The following is a 24525-nucleotide window of genomic DNA, read 5'->3' on the forward strand; positions in this document are numbered from 1 at the left end:
GGTATATATTTAAAGTGGCACATTTCTTTCTGGGGTCGCGGCATGCATTACCTACTGCAACGCGTTTTTTTAAAATGTAAAATATGCTCGCTTGACATCGGGAAAAAAAATTAATTATTTTTTCCACCATATTCTTCTTGCAGATTTTTTACTTTTTTTTGCCTTATTTTTGCCTCATTTTTGCCACATTTTTGCCGCATTTTTGCCTCATTTTTGCCGTTTTTTTTTTTTTTTTATTATTTTCTTTTTTCTCATCCCGTAAAGGAATGCTCACGAAAATAACGAATCAAGTGATGAAATGCGCATTGAAGAAAAACACCTCCAAAGAGGGGACAAGGATAACGTGAAGATGGTAACTGGCGATAATAAAGTGGCCATGATAACATACCGATAACAGCGTAGCGATAACGTTCAGGCTTCGTGTTTTCATTTTATTCACCCACACGCCTTTCCAGCTTCCCACTTTATTCATTTTTATTACGTTGTAGCCCCAACTTTGTTAAGCCTGCAGGGCTAAGTATATGTATGAGAAAGTCCAGTTAGGTGTACGCAGGACCACTTGTGTATACAAATGTGCGCATATGTAAAAGCGGTGTATTGTAACCCCAGGAAAAGCGCGCAGCCCCGCATGCCTCTTTTTTTTTTAACGGCAAAGTCAAGCGCCCTACTCAAATGATCAACTTCGTTTCCACACACACCTCATTTGTACCTGTAAACTTAGTTAACCCATTTGTTGATGGTGTCAATTTCTATGCATAATTTGTGAAGATATTTTAAGGAGTTATGGAAAAAATATAAATATCGGAAACGCAAAAATCCAAAGCATAATTTAGTCATTTTGTTTTACGACACCCAAGTTGCAAAAATCCCCCTATGCTTCGGTGGGCACACATACGGAAGGATAAGCAAATTTGCAACTACGCTTCTTACGGTGCGCCTTCATCACTTTTGCGCGTCAGGTTCCCCTTGAATACACCTTGGCATTAAACCGCTAAATTATATCAGCGGAAGATTTTTCAAGAGCCACGCGCTGTTAACTTAGCCCCCCTTTGATAATTGTACGCAGCGAGAAATCTCCTCCACCCCCACACACACACATATACATACACAAGGGGAATGCTCGCCGTGTGTATTTGTTAAGGTTTCTTTTATTGAACAGAGTAGTATCGCCCCACGTATAGACCTCCTTTTTTTTTTTTTTTTTTAATTGTAAACGTTAATAGGAACTATATAATTGCATATCCGAATAACGGTCTTAGAGATTGAGTACCCCTACCCACCCACGAATGCAACAAGATGGAAGTGACGAAATTCAAACGTAAGGTGTACAATTTTTTGGAAAACGAAAATGAATACATCCTCAAGGATGACGACGCGGAGGAGAGCAATGATGCTAGCGAAATAAAATATTTCGATGAAGTAAAGGGGACGGCCAAAGAAAATTCCAGCAATATATTCCGACCAAAGAAGTATGATTTGTGTCAGAATCTAGAAAAAACGAAAGGATTTTTGGGTATAGAAATGTCCAATAAATATGAAATATTTTGTTTTGCATGTAAATATTACTATAATAAGGAATTTTTAGGAGAAAGGAAAAAGGAAGTAAGAGGAAATGAAACAATTCTTGGAGAGTATTCATTCAAAACGTATGGTGAAATAAAGAATGAAATAGAGATTTTAGCATCTGCATTGTACCAGTTTGAAAATATAGAACCCAATATTTTCACAGACAATGGAGAATATGATAAAATGAAAATTTTAGGTATTTGGTCGAAAAATAGAATAGAATGGTTAACTACCGACTTTGCTTGCTCAGCAATCGACTTTGTCACCGTTCCTATATACGACACAATGGGAATAAATTCGGTGAAGTACATATTTCAAAAGACACAGATGAAAATTTGTTGCATAGAAGCGGAGAAGTTGGAGTGCCTTATCAAATTAAAGAGCGAACTAACCGACTTACACATTCTAATTATTTACGATGAATGGAGCTTAAAAGACGATATTAAACAGCGAGCTAATAAGGCAGGCTACAAGGTATATTTCTATAAAGACCTAATTGACAAATTTAAGAACCAAAATATTATCCCGCAGTATGAGTACTATGATTACGATTTTAACAGTAAGGAGAAGGAGGCCAATTCTAGCACTAAGAATATGAGCGATGGAAAAAATCAGAAGGATATTAAAAAAGGGCCGGAGTCGAGGAGCGGCACAGACGGTAACAACACTAGTGGAAATAATGGAAGTGGATCGAATGCGCTAATGGAGAAGCTGAAAAATAATAAAGGCAAAGTCACTGATGTGTGTACCATAATTTTTACCTCCGGATCGTCTGGAATGCCCAAAGGGGCTATGTTGACACATAACACTTTCATAACCTTTATGCAAAGCTACATCGTCGACGGTAATAGACTGGGCCTGATGAAACATGACGTAGTGCTTAGTTACCTGCCTCTAGCTCACGTCTACGAAAGGCTGATCGAATTCGCTGTGTGCTTTTTTGGAGCCAAAATAGGTTACTTCTCCGGAAACATAAAGGAGCTAGTCAGCGACATCAATGAGTTAAAACCAACCTTCTTAATCACAGTCCCGAGAATTTTACAGAAGATTCATGATAATGTTATGGAAGGATTGAAGAACAAATCCTTTATAGCCAGAACGTTGGTAAAAGCAGCCCTGAAAAATAAAAAAAATGCATATTTGAAAAATTCCAAAAAGTTTTCCCACCCAGTTTATGACGTCATATTACAACCAGTGAGGAACCGATTCGGAGGTCGCATAAGGACGCAAGTTATGGGTTCTGCATCTATGGATAAAAATAAACTAGTCGATTTGCAAATGCTCTTTTCAGCTCCTATTTCTGAAGGATGGGGAATGACAGAAGTTGGTGTAGGATTCCTGCAACATAGATATGATAGTACCAAAGGAACCATAGGAGGAATGTTCTCCAATGTTACTATGAAAGTCGTTGAGGTGGAAAATATGAAGTATGACCCAAAGGCTTACCCAAACAGAGGAGAATTATGCGTTAAGGGAAGTAGCCTAATGGTAGGCTATTTCAGAGATGAGCAATTAACAAAAAAATCTTTTGATGAAGATGGCTTCTTCTACACAGGAGATGTCGTTGAAATCAACGAAAATAATGCATATGTTAGAATTATAGATAGAGCAAAGAACATATTTAAATTAGCTCAAGGGGAGTACGTCGAACCAGAGAAGTTAGAAAATATATACACCAATAGCATATACATAGAGAATATATTTGTCCATGGATATAATTACGAAAATGAGTTAGTATCCATCATAGTGCCAAATGAAATTTTCGTTCTTGATTATGCGAAGAAAAATAACCTCAATATGCCTTTTGAGGAACTGCTAAAATGCGATGCTATTAAAAAACTTTTCTATAATGAAATATTGACTATGTCAAAAACGTATAATTTGAATGGTATTGAGAAGATCCACTTGTTTCATTTGACGCCTACTCCATTTTCTGTAGAGAATAAACAACTAACCCCTACGCATAAGGTCGTTAGAAATGCAATTTTAGCTGATTATAAAAAGATTATTGACGATTTGTACGAGTCGAGGAAGAAATAAGCGCATTTGTTTTACCAGGCAAGTTCCCTTCATTTTGCACTGTCCATCTTGTGCGGTGATCGTGTACACTGTGTCGTTATCACTAAGCTTAACGTGTCACGTTTCATTTTGTGGCCCCCTGTTAACCTATTTGATGTGCGGTGAAAAAGGCGCGCTTTCCCCCTCCGTGTAGCCGGAAGGGTTGAATCCATTTTTCGCTCTCTCTTCGTGCCCATTTTAATGCACAAATAAACAGAGAGGACCGAAGATCCCCCCGGAGGGGGAAAGAGCAACCAAACGGGCATACTTTGTCGGTGAGGCTGCAGTTGAAAAGCTCCACCCCCGAAGTGTGCATCTCGAGTGATGATAATGTAATTTTTTTTTTTTTTTTAAATATGCAATGACGTATTTATGAAAATTCAATTTTGTGACAAACTATATCACCTTATAAGGAAATTCTGTATTATCCATTTGTGTATTCGTGCGTGTGCGGCATATGCAGAATGTCCACACGTGTATGCACAGACGTACATACGCACGCATATATGCATACCCACGTATAAACGCGTTTGTGTGCAGACCAATGTATAAACGCGTTTGTGTGCAGACCAATGTATAAACGCGTTTGTGTGTAGACCAATGTATAAACGCGTTTGTGTGCAGACCAATGTATAAACGCGTTTGTGTGCAGACCATTGTATAAACGCGTTTGTGTGCAGACCAATGTATAAACGCGTTTGTGTGTAGACCAATGTATAAACGCGTTTGTGTGCAGACCATTGTATAAACGCGTTTGTGTGCAGTCCTCCTTAGCACTTCATCCTCCTCTGCATTTATTCGTCAAATGCCCAATGCACATGAAGAATACACATTGGCATGCATTTTTGTTGTGAAATTGATTGTCATCATATGCTCTACTCATATGTCTGTAAAGACTTAAGTACAGTATTAAATTGCACTGAGTAAAAAACTTCCTTGAAAAGTAACCCCCATCGTGTGTTGCACACTTAGCATATATATGTGTGTGCATTTCAAAAAGAAAAAAGTGACACGTCAAATGTCCCCATTGGGGTGGCATAAGATCTGCCGTCGTGTTCATACGAACCGCGCGCATCACCCAAGTTGTCCTATCGTAGATCTTGCCTGCAAAGCTGCATTAGCCCGATTCTTAACTACGTCCACACCTTACCCCTGGCCCAAGGAATAAAACATTCCGCAGGCCAGTCCCTTATGATCACTTAAAATGGGATTACCAACCTGCGAAACAAATCCTTAGAACAGTGTAAACTTTGCTGACAATGTGCCGAACGATTATGCGAAAAAAAAATATATTCCCCCAGCAGAGGGGTCCTCTTCTACATTGCAAATTTAGATCTACTCGTAAAAATTTACGCCAAATTGATCGTAGAAAGGTGATAACTTTTATGGAGGCAACATGTATGGCAAAAAAAAAAAAAAAAAAAGGATTACAAGCTCTCTACCCATTTAGTTCCATTACCAGGGGGAAATATACTTTGTGAAAAATTTCAAGCGAAAGAACAGATTGGCTTCTCAAATATGTAAGCTTAACTGGGTGTTCGACAGTCCCACAATTTTCAAGCAGAGTAACATTTGAATTAGACAATGAATAGCTGGATATTGTTAAGGAAAACAAAAAAAAAAAAAAAAAAAAAGAAAAAAAAGAAACAAATATAATGGTACACAACGCCAAGTTCGAATTAGATGTTTGGATGGGTTTCCCTCTCCTTTTCTCTATTTTTAATTAGAGCGAGAGTCAGAAGGAAAAGGAAAAAAAGGGAAAGGGGGGAGTTACACTGATTGACAGCATGCATAGTAGGGCATAACACTGTGACATATACAAACTGGTGTAATGATACATAAAATATGGATAAGACAGAAATTAATTCTTCACAAAATGTAGCAAAAAGTTTGGGGGGAATATTTGCTTCATCTTTTTCTACTTTTCTTTTTGCATTACTATTTATTTATTTATTTATTTTTTTTTTTTTTTTTTTCAAACATTCCACACCCAAATGGGGGCGGTGCATTTGCAAGAAACGCCCGCTTTTCAAAATTGATAAATTGGATATAATGACTACGTAGATCATTTTAATTATACACATAAACATATGACAAAACAAACGCAGACACAGAAATCAACTTGAAAAAAAAACAAAAAAAAAAAAAAAAAAGAAGAAGCACAAATGGGCAACGCGGAGGACGAAATAAAACCATAGCGTCGCAACTTGGGATGCTTCTCTTCTTCCTCCGCTAGACAGGTGAAGCGGCAACGTCTGACAAGTAGGTGTGATTCCTCTTCCTCGCCGATCGCACATTCCGGTCGGAGCAAACACAAACAAAGAAGCATGGAAGCACACACACACACACATACATACACGTATGCTACGTAGATATACATCACAACAAACTTAAATAAATATACATGCATTTACAAACAAATGAGGTCGTGCCACGCCACTTTTTTAAAACTAGACTCAATGTTTGACACACTTGATTTAGTTCAGCCTAGTTATCATCAATGGGCTTAACGAACAAGTGAAGAGCACGAGATGATGTAGACAAATAGGCTTCTCTCTATTTTAGTGTACTCCTGGGGGCATATATTACGCGAGACGTGAAAAGAACAGGACATTATTTCTTTTGCACCTGTAAATGTGAGATGAAGGTAGGCAAAAAAAAAAAAAAAAAAAAAAAAAAAAAAAAAATGAACTAACATATATACACATACGTATGCACAAAATTGGATGGGCTTTTTACGCCACGGAATTGCTATGCCATGTAAGGATCGCGTGTGCCGCGACGACATTGTAAAAAATGCACTCATATGACGGGCTCTCCGTTTGTCTTTTTTCTCTTTTTGGTGTTCTCTATTTTGCTTTTTCTTCTCACCTTCACTGGAATTTTTGCTCCCCAAGAACCTCATCGCGGTTGCGAAATCGGACTGAAGAATGCACTCATGGACAAGCGAACGGAAAAAGAAAAAAATGAGGAGAAAATGAAAACTCAAATAAAAACGGACACATAACACAAATGGATGGACAAATGGGCAAACGATGGATTGATAAATGGGCAAACAGTGGATTGATAAATGGACAAACAAATGGATGGACAAATTGACAAAAAAATGAATGGACAAATCGACAAAAAAATGAATGGACAAATGCACGTGGAATACGCGCCGCTTCATATGGGTTCACACTGCAGTACGCTCAAATCAGCTCTCGTTGCTCTTTTTCCTAAAGTGCTTGCACGATATCAGGGAGGAGGAGCGGTTGGGGGCAGGGCACCCTCCGTGCAGAACCACCGTTTCATACTCATTTGAGTTAGTCATATATGCATCGTAGTCCTTCCTATTTAGCGTAATAGAATCAATGCTGCTTTTATCCTTGATCAAATTTTCAGAATATTTATCATCAATTTTCAGCATGGTATCGAAATAGTTTTTATAATCGTTGAAATTATGTTTGCTGTTTTTTCTATCCTCGGGCTCTCCTTTGTTCTTCTCTCCATTTTCAACAATATTGTAGTGTTTACATTTTTTGCGCATTTCTTGTTCTCTTAATTTCTGGATAAGATTCTCCTTATTCTTCAGTTCGTTTATATTGGCATTCATATGCATATCCGTAATTTTGGGGAGGAACCATGGATGCCCTAACGCTTGAATGGCTGTACATCTATCATCTGGATTCTTACTGCACATCCAGAGAATAATTTCTTTCACATTTTCAGACTTGGTTAACCAATGCTTTGTATTAAAACTAATGTGACATCTCATGTTTTTTTTAAAAATTTCCTTTACGTTATTTCCTCTGAAGGGCGGATAGCCACATAGTATATTGAAGAGAATAACCCCTAAGCTGAAAATGTCTACTTTGGTACCATACGAGGCGTACTTTAAAATTTCAGGTGCAACGTATCCGGGGGAACCACATCTCATATTCATAGAGGGGCTATTCAAGAAAGAGGCTAATCCAAAGTCAATAATTTTTAATGAACTAGGATCATTTACATTTTCCAGCATTAAGTTTTCCATTTTTAAGTCCCTATGCACTACTCCGTTAGAGTGTAAGGCTTCCAAGGCTATTAAAATTCGTTTAATAGCTTTTCTAGCCACCTGTTCTGTATACGGGCCATTGTTATTAAGGTATTCAAAGAGTTCACCACCTTTTAAATATTCCAACACTAGGTAGACGAACCCTTCCTGTTCGTATGCTGATATTAACTTTATTATATACTTATGCATGACCTTCCGGAGCACCTCAATTTCGGTGTACACATTTGATTCTTTCACTTTCGATTTGTCCACTTCTTTCACTACTACTCTATTTCCATACAAGATGTTCGTACCGATATATGCTGTGGAGAAACTTCCCTTTCCTATTTTTTTATTCAACACATATACATTTTTAAAACCCAAGATGGGAAAGCCAAGCATGTTAAAGAATTGGCTCATTTCATTAAACTCCTCCTTACTTCGGCATTGAAATTGGTATTCCTCATTCGCCGTGATTATATGAATACATGGTCCTATCTCTGTTATGTTGTTAATTATTCTGCACCCTTTCAGAGGCACTGTAAATTCCGGGTTCTCCTGATACATATATGTCCAGCATAGTAAATATGGGTTCTTCTTTTCATCATACGTTAGGGACACATGAGAAGCTGCGCCAGTCGCCAGAGGGAAGTCTATCCGTTTTCCTTTAAATAGCTGATGGTATCTCTTTTCCATTTTGTGTGATGTACTGGATAATTTTTTTTTTTTTTCTAGTCTATTTTCTTTGGTTTGTGACTATCTTCAGTACGAGTAAATATATAGGAAATTTTTTTTTCCCCTTCTTAGCGCACTAAGGTTTGCCATATAATGATAATGCGCGATCCACCTGAATCGTTACGAAACAAAATTGAGAAAAAAAAAAAAAAAAAAAAAAAAAACAGGTGGTGGGTGTGGCTATCTTAAAAAGGGTGTCAGATAGGACACCGTGAAAGATAAAAGTTTGTGGTCTTATCACGATCTGTATATATGGGTACACAATAGGATGAGCATATGCACAAACATCACATGCAAACAATCAATACATGGAAAAATCCAAACACAATATAAAATGGCCACAGGGTGGAAAAATGAGCGAAAAGGGTGTGAAACTATTGCACACGCGGAAACTTTAGAACCCGCGGTGCATGTACTTATGTGAATCAAGAGCAAATGTCACTCGGGGACACATGTGACGTGGGCACAAACATTGCCATGTGATGTACACTCAAGTGGAGATATGTACAAACGCGATGAAGTAAATATTTAAGCACGAACGGGTAACAAAATAACACATGGGTACGTTTTTCATTTATGCGTTCATCGACGAGGTGTAGTAGCAAAAGAAGTTGCAAAAGGGAACTGGTAAAGATGGGAAGGATAACGCGACGATCGGCATAAAAAGAGAAAAGGGGGAGCTATTACATCAACATGGAGAGAGCGCTAACGCGAAAGCGCAATAATGCACTGCAACACAACGCACAAATCTACATCTCTCAAACTAATTCAGTTATGTAATTCTGACATCTTGATATGGTTCACACACAGGAATTTAACACACACTGACGATATTCATGATTCTTCTTTTTCTTTATGTTTACTTTTGTTCTTTTTTCCAAACTATCTGCAGCGTCTTTGAGAGAACGTTTTCTCCACAATAGCATGCGCGTTCTTTCGGAAGGGCGCACAATTATGGTACGTGCCACTGTATACGTGTGCATAAATCGGCTTATAAGGGTATGTTAGAGCATATATATATGTGGGCTCATACAGGTGTGCGTAAATATGGAGGTAAACGCGTTGAAAAGTGTTTACATAAAGTGTTATTGACAAGTCACACTGGAGGGTTATATTTGCATTGTGAAGGTAGAAACTTCATAAGGTTATACACTTATAGGGCAAAATTTTATATGCAGGAGCACAATCTGAATTGTCGGTTGAAAATTAATAAAGGGGTAAATTCACGAACATGGTTGGTTTGAAGCATTTTTCTTAAGTGTAAAAATTCAAACCTTTGCAAGTGACAAAAAAAAAAAGAAAAGGGGAAGAACAAATTGGAGGAAATGAAGGAAGATAAAAGCTGTGAACAAATGGGCGAGCGAGCGAAACGCAGGGGTAAAATAATGTGTAAGGTCAAAAAGAAGGCGAAAATTGTATTTTTTAATAAACTCGATTTTTATATAGATTCAAAATGGTGACATTAAGAAGAAAATCAAGCTATATATATATATGGGCACAAGGACTTATATCAAAATATGTACTTTAAACAATACAAGAAAAAAAAAAAAAAAAGGGCAAGTATAAAATAGTTAATTCATTTTATGTAGTGTTTTTTTAAAGCTGTTGTTCATAACTGGAAAAAAAAAAAAAAAAAAAAAAAAAAGCCTATCTTTTTTGTTTAATTTTCATTTTAGAAATAAACAACTGCGTGTATATCACATGAACAAGTCAGAAAAAAAAAAAAAAAAATTCAGTTAGAAAATTTAAAATTTTGTTCTTTTTCTTGCCTTTTTTGCTTTTCTTGTTTTTTTCGGTTTTTTCGTTATTTTTTATTTTCATGGCTTATCTGCCTTTGCCTCCTTACAGAACGAAGTTAACGGCAATTTATAATTACACAATTGCCGAGTTCTGACGTTGGAAAATTAATAATTATCGGTGTACCATTGAACGCTTTGAATTTGGAATCAATATATAACTGTTTCATTCTTTTTTTTCATAAGTTATAATTTTTGCAAGGTTCTAATTTGAACGAAAAAAAAAAAAAAAAAAATGTTGTTTGTTCCAATAAAGAGAGGGACCAAAATACAATTGTTAACTTTTTCCAAAAGTGAGATAAAAATCCATTGATTGTGTAATCTTCCTTGTACACAAATAAGTGCAAAAGAAAGCAAAAAAAAAAAAAAAAAAAGAAAGAAAGAAAAATCAGTAAAAACAAAAGAGGCAGAAATAAACAGCGATTTTTCATGTATATAAATGCATATGTGTACCATTCGTCACCTTTCTTCACTGTTCAAAGTTCTACAACAGAACAAGGAAAGATTTGATCTATGATTTAATTTCATGTGGTTCAAAAAATTAAAGTGCAAATATAACCTTACCATGTACCCGCACACACATAATATAGCTGACTGAACTTTTTTTTTTTTTTTTTTTTTTTTTTTTCATCACACTTTAGTTATTTTCTTCTTTTCTTTTTTTTTTTTTTTATTGCATGTTCATAATTTTTTTTTTTCCTTTTCTTGTGTAACTTTATCCGCTTTTGTTGCATACAAAATAAACAGTTCTCGAGAGAATTAATCTTAACAGAATGAAAAGGGAGGGGGGAACTCTCCTTAATGTTTATTATTATTTTTTTTTTTTACAGAAAAAGCAGCGCGCACAAAATTGTAAACAAAAGGGTTAAGTTTGCAATGTTTCTGCGCGAGCATTTGCGTCATTATATGAGCCACACATAAAATTTAATGTTACATTTCGTATGTTCCAAATATTAATTTCCAAGGCGCAGTTCGTTCTCTCTTTTTGCGCGGTTCTTTCAAAGATTCAAATTCAATAGTACACACTAAATCATGAACATGTAACGGCAACTCATTAAAAGTGCCAAAGAGAGAAATGTTAACATCGGCGTTAGCAACATCGTAAGCGGAAATCAATCTAACATTCACCTTGTTACTTTGAGTAACGCGTTTTGTTTTAATCTCTTCCTCTACTTCAATTGTCAAATTGTGAGATCGAAATGGTGTGGGCCGTTTTGCGTTACATTTTTTTACACTAACTTTCCACCACGAGGGGAAATCATATTGGCTACATCAATTAAAAGGGGAAAAAAAAAAAAAAAAAAAAAAGCAAAAAACGAAAAAAAAGAAGGCGAAAATTCGCGAGAACGCTATTCATGAATGAGGCAAACGCTTCAATCGATTACTCGCACTCTGCTCCCTGAAATTCAGACGGGAGAAATATTTCTTAAAATGAAAAGGAAAAAAAAAAAAAAAAAGAGAAAAAAATTAGATAATAAAACACTATGGTGAGTTGCTAAATTGCACAGAATGCATCAAACAGTTTACAAAAAAAAAAATAATCAAATAAGCGAATTAGTACAAATATATACATACAAGCATGTATGCATATGTGAATGCACAATGCGCGAAAAAAGGCATGTTATCCCTTTTTGTAATGTGGACAGGATCTTAAAAGAAACACGAAAGGGAATTTCCACCCCCCATTCAGTAACTACTAAGGGTTGTCCGCATTTTTGCGCAGGATTGCACATAGCACAAGCCCATTCGTACATCGCATATATATGTATGTTTATGCATATATTTACACAGATACGTTATACGAACGATGCGCCAAACCAATGCGCGCGAAGAGCACAAAAATTAATCACGATCAAATGTGCCCATGCCGACATCGCCACACTGTGGTAAACTACACAAACACCGCAGCTCAAGATGGCGGAATCACAACGTGTTTGGCTGATTATCTGTCCCCTTTTATCAAAAAGGAAAACGTAATTAATTACTATATAAAAGTAGGAACGGTGGAGGAAGAGATAAAATGGTCATGGACGCACAGCCATGTGTACCCTGATGTGTTAAGAAAAAGGGATATGTAGTGTAAACCAAACGAATATGTGCAAAGTTTCTAACTGGTCCAGGCTTTAATTTGATGTATTTATGGGCAGATCTGAATTTCCACGCATCCTTTATGGTGAACTAGGGATTCTTTTTTCTTTCTCTTCACGTAATGCTACTTGACGTCGTTGCACTGCGCTACGCCCATTTTCACCTCATTTGACTATTTTCTTCCTGTAAAGGGGGGAGGATTCTGAGAAGACATCCGACATGAACTTGTTATGCGCGTCCTTCGCCAAATGAGCCACCATTTTGTTTTTACAGTATAACCTCACGTTGCACTCTTCGAAGTACCTCGGGTGTGTGCCCCTATACTCCTTGTGCGCTATGAAAGCCTCATCCTCATTATCCGAGCTGTAGAAATAAACCGAATCTAGTGGGTCGTTTGCACCCATTCCGTAGTTCAAATAATTCCAGTCTATGACGATATCATCTGGACTAAGTCCATGGGCATATCTAGCTATCCTCTCCTCATTTGCTATATCCTTCAAGTACTTAATGAGTTGCGGTTCCGAGAGGTTAATTTCTGAAATATATTTGTAGGCATGGTTGGAGTTCCTATCATGTATAACGGAGTTAATTAGGTTTAGCGATTTCTGCACTTTCTCATCGTACTTGTGTTTTTTAGCTCTGTTCTTGATATCGTAAATTATGGATGAATCAGTTAGGTCAAGAAAAGTATCCAAATCCTGTAAGGATTCTGACCACTTGAAAATATCATCTGCGAGTCGAAATCCATCACACAGCATCAGCTCCATAACTCGGACCTTCCTATGAGTATACACTTGTTTGAATAGAGAAAATCTGTTCATATAAACAGTCCAAACAGGATGGATCTCCTTAACGTTGTACGCTATATGGCCATTAATAACGGAACTTTGGCTAATAATTCGATTACAATTCAGAGATGGAAGTGTTCCATTTGGCGGGGCAATAGTTGCATCTCTCTGCAGATAATCAAATTTGTCCGCATCCAATCCATTCATATTATTACATATAATGTCGTACGAAGCTTCTATCAAAGAATCTACAGGATCTACCCCGCAGAGCGATTTGTGGTGTTCTCTACCCCTTATTAACTTTTTTATAATTTCGATATCCGTGGAGTCTAGTACATCATCCTGATCAATCAAATTTTCTATAATGTGTTCAACAATTTTGAGAGACGTAGATGCATGGTTCCATTTAATATCTGTGTCTTCTTTTTTATAATTCATAAAGAAGCTTTCAAAGGTATGACTGAATGGGCCATGTCCCAAGTCATGACAGAGCCCAGCTATTTGTACACACCGAAGCATTTTATTTAATTCTCCACAGTATGGAGATAAATTATAGCGATTACACAAATGAACGAAATATTTTGCAGACAAATAGCCAACTCCTAAGCTGTGCTCAAATCTGGTGTGGGTAGCTCCGGGGTACACAAATTGGCAAACACCTAACTGAGATAAATTTCGTAATCTTTGGAAAAAAGGATTGTCAATAATATTTTTAAACGTCCAATTATCAAACTCGATAAATTGGTGTATTTTGTCGCATATGGTTTTGGTGTGTTTTTTTTTATTTTTACAATCACAAGGATCGAATTGGCTAAAAATATTGTTGCAGAAAATTCTTTTCTTTTTTACACTTAAGGCAAAGTTGAGGATTTGTACAAATTCGGAGAAGGAGATTCCCATTTCGTTCTTTACCCTTTCGAACTTCCTTCCCTCTATGATTATGCGCTTGAACAAATCTACATTTCGAATTTTGCTCTGTTCAAATTTGGGCCACAAATGCGGTAGACCGAAATGAATGCACATCATCAGCAGGTCATTTACGTCCATCACTTTGTAGATATAATTTATCAACCTTTCCTTATCTCTGTCCGTCGTGGGGAAGGTTTTAATAACTTCTGACTTTATGTACATGTCAAAGTACATGTACTCGCCTTTTTTTTCTGCGTGGTTTCGCTTTTCCTTCGCTCGCTCATAGTAGTCCTGCATGGCTGCGATTTCTTTGCAGGCATAGGTCACTTCGTTCTTCGTAGCGGCGTTGTCCCTTCCATTCAGCACTTCTCCCCCATTTGGCACGATTCCCCCATTTGGCACGATCCCCCCATTTGGCACGATCCCCCCATTTGGCACGATCCCCCCATTTGGCACGACCCCCCCATTTGGTGTGACTTCCGCCTGCTGTCCATTCTTCTGCACCCCATTACATCGGTCGCCTTTTACCCCATTCGCAGGGGAGTGACCATTACACAGCTCGGGATCTCCCAGGTTGCCCAAATCCCCATTACGCTGAGTCAATTTCCCATTTACGTTGACGTCATTCTGTAAATTATTTTCATGGGAGTTTACAAATTGCACATTCGATTGGCTACTTATATCCACATTTTCATCATTGCTCATACCAGTGCAACTTGTCACCGTAAGGTACGAAACATAGCGTAAAAAATCGTACACGGTTCTTACATTTCTCAGTTCCAGGTTTTGTATAATTTTATCCTCTCTGTCTAGGCATATGTTTCGTAAAAATTCCTTTACACTCGAAATTTCGCACCCTGGACCAATATTGTTGTATTGCATGTTCATGATTTTTTTTTTTTTTTTCAAAATACTACCTGTTTATTTCTCACACGTCTGCTTTTAAAGAAACTACGGTTTGTATTTCCTCATGAAGAAGATTCTTTCCTGCAACATCGTTGAAGGGATGTTCAGCTTGTGGGCGACAAAATTTATGGCGAAAGAGTTCACCCCCCCTGCTGAGGATGGGCAATTTTTGGTAAACGCTTGAACACCACGAGTGTTTGGAGCTGTGGGTGTGGACGAATCAAACAAGCTACGCTGAGGTACACGCTTTTGTACGTACTCCAAAAAGCAGTAATGCTGTTCCATGTGGTAGTAAAAAAGAAAAGGGTGTAAAATAATGCGGGCACCTTTTTCCACGTTTAAACAATTATAAAAATTCAAATTACAGATAATAGGGGAGGTGGACGAAATGAAAATTCACATTGCCCTTATGGCAAATAATCGTTAAAGAGAAATTAGGATGTTATTTCTGTTGAGGAAGAAAAGTTGTATTCCTGTTTTGTTCGTTTAATGCGTACTTGTGACAGCTGGGAAAAGGAACGACCGAATTTGCAAAAAAAAAAAAAAAATAAAAAAAAAAAAATAGCGTTGCACTGCAAATGGTCACATTGTATATGAGTGCAAGAAAAAAAGGGTTCTTTGCTTTGCTATCTTTCGCATCGCATTTCGTCGCTTAGCTTTTCGTTCCGTTTCGTTTCGCACCTTTCCGCTTCGTATCTTTTCGTTTCGTTCCTATTTCCTTTGCATCGATTTTTCTTTTTTTTTTTTTTTTTTTTTTTCGCGTTCCGCACCAAATGTACATTTTTCCTTCTACACCATTCCGCAAAAAATAGCTCCACTTGTGTGCACAAGTTGGAATTAATCAAAATGTGGAAAAGGAACAAAAGAACAATAGTTTTGCTGCTGCCCGAATTAGCAAAAGTTTTAACTTATATTTGGCCATTAAAATATGCGCTGAATTCTTTCTACCTTTTTCACCCATTTCCGTTTGCATGCGCGAGTTGAGAGCTAGGCAATGCTTATCATTTCGTGTAGATGGATATGTACACAGGATAAGGTGAACGAATCGGAGGAATACCCATGGGAACTGTTGCGACGATGACAAGCTATTATTGCAATGGATGGTGTAGTGAGGAGCAGGGTGTGCCTATGCAAAGAAAAACGTGGATACATAGGGGAATATAAGTATATGTACACACATGTGCTTCTTTTTCATTCTGATACTAATAGTTGAAAGGATACCCCTCTAAAATGGCCTCTACTACGCTGGAGTGACCGCTTCTCTTAAAGACACATCACCATTCCGTAATACACCACTTTGAAAACGCTCATTCGTTGCTTCACACTCCTACATGGAGAGAACTGCAGAAGAATGGAAAAAGGGAAACATTGGACCCACATAACTGCGCAGATCAATTGAGAAAAAAAGGAGAAAAAAAAACCTTTAAAATGGAGTTATGCTGTTAACAAATGATAGGAATATGATGAAACAAAATTTCGAACAACACAACGTCAGTTCATTTTTCGGTCTTAACGTGTGACAAGTCGTCATTGTACCAGTTTGGGGTAAACGCAGCAGGGGGTGCTCAAGAGGGATGGCGCAAAACACACGGGTGGGTCCTTACAAAATATGCACTCCTTCCTACGTCAGGCCCCTTATCATCCCCGCGTGGTTAAGTTTACGAGGAAGTTTACATCTTACTATGTTCGCTTGGGCCTGACGGGCCATGCACATAAGCAATTAAATACACTTACGCCTAAGCGTACTTCTCCATCAAAAGAATGTGAACTTTTTAGTAAAACATTTTAAATGGTGCAAAGGCGATTCACTCACATCCACCTCTTCAACCGCTTCAAATTTCCGCTCCGCTGTTCTGACCTTGCAATTATCATTTTTTTTTTTTTTTTTTTTTTTTTTTTTTTTTTTTTCTTTTGCGCCCTATTGGATTGTAATTTGGGCGGTGAAAGCTAAAGTGGCACGAACAGGAGACTCTCTAAACGGTGCAAAATACGGAATTGTGAAATGTACTTATATAAAAAGAATGTTTTAATTTTTTTTTCTTTTTTTACATTTTCGACACACAATACATAAAAAGGCGCCCGAGCGATCGTACCACGTGGCGTCACCACATAGAACGAAAACGTCGCAGAAAATGATGGAAAAAGAGAAAAAGGAAAAAGTTTATTACACATACATGGAAGGATAAGGGAGCAAATATAGGAGTGATTACTTACGCGATTAGAGGGGGAAAAAAGCAAACTCCCCTTGTTAATGGATATCCCTTACCTCTGAACAAGTTCACATTCGTCATGCGCAAAAAGGGCACATAATCACCTATGTACCTATGCACATACACGCATATATGACGGCGCATTCGCCAGACGGGAAGTACAAGCGCAACTCCTTCACACCTATTCATAATGTTTCTAACCTTCGTGAGGCATACCCCCCCAAAAACTCCAAGAAATGTGTTTTTCCCGTGGCACAACTTCAGCATACACAAGTCAGGGAGCTTCCTTGAAAAGAACAGACTAGCACTGAGGGTGCCAATTAATTTAACGAAATTTGAAATTAGAGAGTACTTAAGGAAAATATATAATGCCAAGGTTATAAAAGTGAACACATTAATTAAGGTACCAGAGAGAAGAAGAAATTTAACTGACTATCGTTTCAATTATTATCGAAATGGGCCCAGATATAAAAAGGCAATCATTACATTAGAGCACGAAGTACCTGATAGTGTAAAAATGATTCAGTCTTGTAAAAATATAGGAAGAAATCCATATATAACAAAAAAAAATGTCATTTATGGTGTTCGAAGTGATGTGAAAATCACACCTACACGGTCACAACTGTGGCATATGGGCGAATGCAGATATTCTTGGAGGTTACCTCTGACCAATTTACTGGCTGATTATAAAATGAATTTAAACCCTGACTTAAGGATTGACGAAAACCTTGTTCAACTTGCCCCTGATGTGACCAAACCGTTTATGCATTCGGGCATTTCGTCGGAAACGTTTAAACCGAACAGCGTGGCGGAACAGACCTTTCCTAAGGTAAGTATTTTTCTTCTTAAAAAAAGCAAGTGTTTGCGCAGGGGCGGAGCCTCTCAATAAATGGCACAACACGCAAAAAAGAAAAAAAAGGAAAAAAGAAAGAAAAAAAAAGAATTAACGTCCAGCGAGAATACTTCATTTTTTGAAAAAACGGAAAAAAAAAATATATTCACTTTCTAACCCATAAACAATACATTCGTGTGCGTTATGCCAATGGAATACATTTCGACCTGTACCACGTATGTAGGTGCACATTTTTTTTTTTTTTTTTTTTTTTTTTTTTTCCTTTTCTCCCCCGGTCAATATATACGTAGATCGATTTAACCCCCTGGAGAAGACAAGTGAAAAAAATTTACGAGTCGGGTACGTTAGCACCGCCCGAATCATTTCCCAAGGATGCTAAAAGACATCAAACGATTGAGTATGCTGGTGAAAATAAAAATTTTAAGAGGTCATCCAGAAGCAGTCAGTGGAAGGCCCCTTCGTAGACATAACAAATGCCTACATTTCCACATTTATATAATACTCTTGCCGGATGAGGCATTCTTTTTCGTTCATTTCCCGTTGCTTCACTTGCCTTGCTACTTTAGGATCTGTTCGATTTTGTTTCTGCATTTTTTTTTTTTTTTTTTTTTTTTTTTTAAACTTTCACAAAACGTTTCATGTTCTTTTGAGTGGTATGTTTTTCAGTTAATATTCAACACAGCCGTTTCGTGAATTTGCAGTTTAAGGCAATGTTGCACTGGGAAAGTTGCGGAGCCCAGCATGCGGTGGCCAGCATGTAGTTTCTCACTTTACACCTCGAGCCGTTTACGAGTAGCGCAGGTTGGATACGCGAGTGTGTACTCGTTGCTTCGGCAAATGGTTACTTCACTGCGTCGTTACGTCACTGCGTCCTCTACGCGAAGCTATGCGCATGGGCAATGCGCAAAATCGGCAATAACTAACGAAACGTACCATCGAAAAATATTTTCACCGTTCCTACTGATCCTTCTTTTGACACATTTGTGGGGTGGATATGTATGTACAAGTGCGTACCCCCTCACGCATTATGTACATTTGAGCGTATGTACTTTTGATAGTATGTACATTTGAGAATACGTGCACTTGATCGTATGTGCACAGTTTCAGCCTTTACTCAAAGGGCAGCGCAGAAAAATGGAAAAAAGGGTGACAACGTTTGGAGTGTATCACGACCCCTATCGCCTACGTTCTCTAAAGGGGTGTTCTACTGAGTGTAATGACGCTTGGCCTTTATGTGAAAAGTTTAGGTGGAAAGGGGGGTGGAGGAAGCGGGGCGCGGGGGGGGATAAAAGGGAAGCGAGAAGGAAGCGAACCGAGTAAGAAGTGAAACGATTAACGAAGCGAGTAACGAAAAAAGCAGTGATAAGGGGAACGATAAATAAAAAGAAAAGAAAAGCAAATACAAATGCAATTGCAAGCGCAATTGCAAACACGCAACTCTGCGTGAGTCGAATTTTCTTCTTATTTGCTGGAAATTGCGAACAGTCGGAGATGTGTGCATGCATTCAGTTTTTTCTTTTTTTTTCCCAAAAGGGCATAAACAAAAAGGTGTAAACTTTTCTTTACATCCCGAAGGATGGCACGTGAAGTGCACATATATATTCAGTGCATTCATTTATATATAAATTTCTAACGAAAAAAGAAAAAAAAAAATACAGCTCAAAAGTGGTGTGTCTTTGTAAATGCAGTATAGATAAGGGCAAAGTGTAAATCTGGGAAGTGTATTAAAGCGGTTCTTGTGCCGTTAAAAAAAAAAAAAAAAAAACAAACAAGCGAATAAATAAGCGAACACATGATAAAAAAAAATTGAACCGAACGACGCAATCGTAGGTGTAAAAAAAAAAAAAAAAAAAAGCTCATCTATTTTTATTTTTCAAAAGTGTTCATGAAAAATAGAAAAAAAAATCGATATGAATAAATTAGGCAAGTGCAAATAAGAGATGTGAAAATTGCCACACGCATCCGAAAAGCTAGAAGGGCTAGAAAATAAATGATACACAAAAAAAAAAAAAAAAAAAAAGTAAAATACGCGATGCAAAATAAAGCGAAACAAGAAAAAATCGAAGATAAAACGAAGAAAACGCAGAAGCTAAAACACAAATGCAGCATTTCTGCAGATAAGCATCTTAAGATGTTCATTCTAGAAACACATTTTTTTCCATGTTATTTTTTAACCCTGTACATGTTTTGTCAAATAGTATTAATACTTTAATACGCTTCTCACTTTTGTAAAACTTAGTGTGTTAACACAAGAAGTAGCGTTTCTTTACATTTTGTTTTATCCTCATCACATTAATAGAACTTACACGATCGTAAGTTCAACAGTCATGTGAATTCTCTCGCGCGAGCATATGTGTTTATGCTCGCTAGTGTGTTCGCATATTCGTGCGACCTTACTATGTATGACATCGCGTAATTGTTCGCACACGTTCCCCCCGCGAGCGTATGATCCTTCGTGCGTATGCCCGCGCGTGGTCATGTTCTTGTGCAGTATACTAGCTTTGTGGGGATACCTGTGTATCGTGTTATAGCGCTGAGCACATGCGCAGTATTCTTTGCATACGCGAATTATTACTTACGCGCGTGTAGTGTTTTACGTAAATATGCACAGTACGTACCACACGCGTGGCACGAGCAGTATACATACCTATGCACTGAGCGCACATGTATACAGCGCACAGCATACGCGCGCGCTCGATGCCCCTCTCTTCACAGTGCATGATTTAAAGTTACACAATTTTCAATTTTTTAAAAAACGGAAGTATTCGCGAACTGGGCAAAGTTGTTTGCAAAGCATTTGCCGCGAGAGTTCGTGTAATTTTTGTGGTGCCTTACCTGATAGACACATGCACACATGCAAGCAAAAATTCGCGGATGCTCTAAAAAAAAATATATTAAAATAAAAAAAAAAAAAAAAAATACACGCAGAGTGAAAGCGGTATTTGCGAGCGAAAAATATCGAAAAAAATATAACACAATAAAAAGAGAAACATATGAGCGAAATAATCCAGCGAAACGAATAAGCGCAACGAACGACCGAATTAAACTAACGAGGAAATAATAACTGAGCACACGAAACACAATACACAAAAGTATGACATAGGAAAAGAAAAGAAAAAAAATGATAAGCAAAATTTTATGAACACCAGTGGCACGTCAAACGAAGTGTATAAAAAATCCAAAATAAAGCCTAGCGCACAAAAATTATGGAGAAAACATGGAGTAGCATATGTACATTACAATTGTGTTACTCGCTCGCATGATGTTACATATGCATACCTTAAGCATACACATACATATTCGTATGATATATATGTAGATTATGTGCGTATGTGCCCTTGTATATACATGCGCATTCCCCTGCTTATATACGCTGACTTCATAGTTACTGAGTTCGTTGGCAAACATCACTGGCAATATATATATATATATATATATGTATATTTTTTTTTTCTTTCTTTTTTTTTCGTGCGGCCATTGTTCATATTCCAAACATATGCGTAAGCAATTAATTTATGCATATATGCATGCCTCGATTCTTCCCGCCCCGTATTCCTTGTACACATTCGTCAATAAAAGTTTTCATAAAATACGTACATGTATTTTGTGTGTGAGAACACACGCATTATATTATGCGTAAATGCCTATGGCTATGTTACAAGTGTACTACCCATTACACACGTGTGCGCATTCGTACAGTTGTCTTATGTGAATACGTATATGTGTGTGTATATATATCTGCTTAAAACATTTTCCCCTCAGTTTTTCGTGTGTCAAATGTACCATATAAGAATATGTCTGCCCCTTCATATGTGTACAAAACTTTTTTCGTTGTTTTGTTTTTTTTTTTTTTGCTAAATTTGGCTTCACCCCATTTCGGTTTATTTTATTTTTTATAATTTTATTTTATTTTTTTTTTTTACATTAAATGTAAGAACAACGATTACATATTGTGCACTCCAATGTGAAGGCCAATTTCAGGAATTTTGTCAAAACTTCGCTAAGTTTTAGAATTCTACAAATTTTACCAATTTTTATCAAAAGATTTTTCAGTGGTAATTCTTTTTAATTATCGTTTTTTTTTCCCCCCCTACGTCTTGTTTTTTTTTTTTTTCGTAATTTTTCCAGTATTGATTACGTCCAATTGCATATTATGCTCCCGCACACACCCATTTTCTTAACTATCTCGTATTCCACGCTTTTATGTCAACAACTCCCTACTTTCTGTGAAAATATACATATAGAAGAGCGCATACACACGTCAAAGGTAGTGGATGTACGAGTGCGAGAAATTGTACATGTCCCAGGGCATATGTGCATATGGACACATGTGTTCGCCACCACCAACACCCCTTCTCTTGTGCACGCTAGTACCCTTTTTTTGTTCAACATGGGCATGTAGTTGCGACGTGTTGTCCAGGGCTCCATGAAGAACACTACAGAAGTTTATGAATTACACGATAATTAAAAACAATTCATACGCTTTAATTGTTTTGAATTCCCTTTACATTTTTATTTTTCGCGTCATTTTTTGTACATGTTTGTATAAATTTATGTGCGTGTGCATATGTTTATACATGTATATGCATGACGCCTTCCTTTTTAGTCATGCCCTTTTATTTACTCAGCTTTTTTGTGAAAGCAGATTAAAATGTCTCAGCCCATGCAAACTGCAAAAATATTTCTTTAAAAGAAATATGTATTTTTACCCATGTGGCAAATGATCATTTATTATTTTGCATATTTTTTATGAACATATCGTGGAAGATAGTTTTCTCTACTTCTATCCCTTTTTTCTTTTTTTTTTTTTCTTACAGTCTATTTTCGTGTTTTTTTTTTTTTTTTTTTTTTTATCACTTCAAAGAGATATATGTCCTTTTTTTGTTCCCATCGTATTACACAACTGTGTGCCTTACAAGTATTCAAATTTATAAAATTGTTGAACAGTACAATTGTGAAGAATGTCGGAAAGCATTCATCCCTATATAAATGTGCATTTTTTCGACAGTTGCAAATTATATAGAATACAATAACTGTTGCAACGTGTTGTGCATTTTTGTGTAATTTTCCGGAGTTGCTTTTTAATTTACGAATAACTCTGTACGATCATTTTTTTTTTTTTTTTTTTTTTTTTTTTTACACATTCATTGTTTCTACATTTGTTCCCCCCCTCGTCTTAAAGGTGTTATACCTTTGTACACCATAAATTGTCAAAAAATAAATTGATAAAACCTCGTTACTTTTTTTTTTTTTCATGTACACTTTATTTTTCTCATCTGCCTGTCGCGCATGTATCTTTTCTTTATTTGTGTCTTCTTCTAAGAACCAAAAAAGAGGACGCCTTTTCCATTATCAATATTCTTAGTATGCTAGCTAGGAAGTTGCATATCACGATGTGTGTGAACGACGAGCGAATTGTTAGTATACTTATTAATGCACACATAAACACACTTATTAATACGATTATGCATGTTACATGCATATTTGTATATACATACGTAGGTACAACTTGTGAATGAAAGAAGGGGGGCATGTGTATTGCGCTGATAGGTTAATCTTGGGACTGGAAATAGTTCGATGCGTATGATTTACTTCACATTTGTGCCTTTTTTTTTTTTCCATCCCCCCTTTTTCGTTTCACTTTCTCGTTATTTTCGCAAATTCTCGTGTACGCGTCCTTTACAATTTTTAAGATTTTTTAACCTTAAGAAATATTTATCAATCTTTCTGTCAAAGTACTACATTTATTTTTTTTTTTTTTTTTCCACCTTTTTTTTGAATATTCACTGCACCATTGTTTCATGTACTCCATTTTCCGCCGCCTATGTTGCGAGAGAATAGTTCTTTTTTTTGCATGTGCATATATCTATATAGAGAAAAGCAAAGCCTGCGACTTGGTGAGGAAAGCCACCATGCGTCCATCCCTCGATGTCGCCTTGACATTATATTAATCTTAAAAAATTAATGCATGACTTTGTTTATTTTTCACTTAATTAAAGGTTCTCCATCAGGGTCTGCATTTGTCCATGTAGAATATTTCCCTATACACTGTTCGGTGTACAATCCTCTATATTAACGCTTGTTTATGCGACCCTGTTTGTGCACGCCTAATGCACACTTGTCCGTGTAGACTCTCCGTTTCCTCTGTCCACTCTTGTATAAGTTCATACCAAGGTGTCGCTCTGGTGTCACGAATTGAAGCCATAAAAATTTGTTTGTTTTGGTGTAGAATAAAATATTACGAATTTTTAGCGATATAAGTGCGTAAAATAAGTGGAAATATAAACCGTTTGATGCACACCTTTAGAGGAACGGTACCAAGCTCTCGATTCTTTATGTACAACATTGTTCATTTACGTACGTAAATACAATCTTTTTAATTACATATTTATACATTTTTTTTTTTTTTTTTTTTTTGGCGCACCATCGAAATCTGCTCGGCCCACGTAGTATTTGTGTGCATGTGCATACAAAATATACATTGGCTACGATTACGTGTAGATCGCCGTTCCCTGGAGTAACATTATCTTTCTGAAGTACCTCCAAAGGAACATATAACTTAAATCGAATTCTGTTCTCGCTGTCTGTTTGTCCCTCATCC

The 24525-nt window shown here is 37.0% G+C and overlaps 4 protein-coding genes across 4 annotated transcripts; 2 read left to right on the forward strand and 2 right to left on the reverse strand.

Annotated features, from left to right (window-relative positions):
• Positions 1–1296: 1296 nt before the first annotated feature.
• Positions 1297–3606, forward strand: PKNH_1458600 (acyl-CoA synthetase, putative; the record flags this gene model as incomplete). The annotated part of the gene is made up of 1 exon (XM_002262394.1): positions 1297–3606. The coding sequence occupies one exon, from the start codon at positions 1297–1299 to the stop codon at positions 3604–3606; it is 2310 nt and encodes a 769-aa protein (XP_002262430.1).
• A 3214-nt stretch (positions 3607–6820) lies between these two features.
• On the reverse strand, positions 6821–8335 carry PKNH_1458700 (serine/threonine protein kinase, putative; the record flags this gene model as incomplete). The annotated part of the gene is made up of 1 exon (XM_002262395.1): positions 6821–8335. One exon carries the CDS (start codon positions 8333–8335, stop codon positions 6821–6823), a length of 1515 nt encoding a protein of 504 aa, XP_002262431.1.
• A 4087-nt stretch (positions 8336–12422) lies between these two features.
• Positions 12423–14843, reverse strand: PKNH_1458800 (HD superfamily phosphohydrolase protein, putative; the record flags this gene model as incomplete). The annotated part of the gene is made up of 1 exon (XM_002262396.1): positions 12423–14843. The coding sequence occupies one exon, from the start codon at positions 14841–14843 to the stop codon at positions 12423–12425; it is 2421 nt and encodes an 806-aa protein (XP_002262432.1).
• A 2418-nt stretch (positions 14844–17261) lies between these two features.
• Positions 17262–18388, forward strand: PKNH_1458900 (ribosomal protein L23, mitochondrial, putative; the record flags this gene model as incomplete). The annotated part of the gene is made up of 2 exons (XM_002262397.1): positions 17262–17900; positions 18215–18388. The coding sequence occupies 2 exons, from the start codon at positions 17262–17264 to the stop codon at positions 18386–18388; spliced, it is 813 nt and encodes a 270-aa protein (XP_002262433.1).
• Between the last annotated feature and the right edge of the window lie 6137 nt (positions 18389–24525).

The sequence above is a fragment of the Plasmodium knowlesi genome (genome assembly GCF_000006355.2).
Source record: "Plasmodium knowlesi strain H genome assembly, chromosome: 14".
Lineage (NCBI taxonomy): Eukaryota > Apicomplexa > Aconoidasida > Haemosporida > Plasmodiidae > Plasmodium > Plasmodium knowlesi.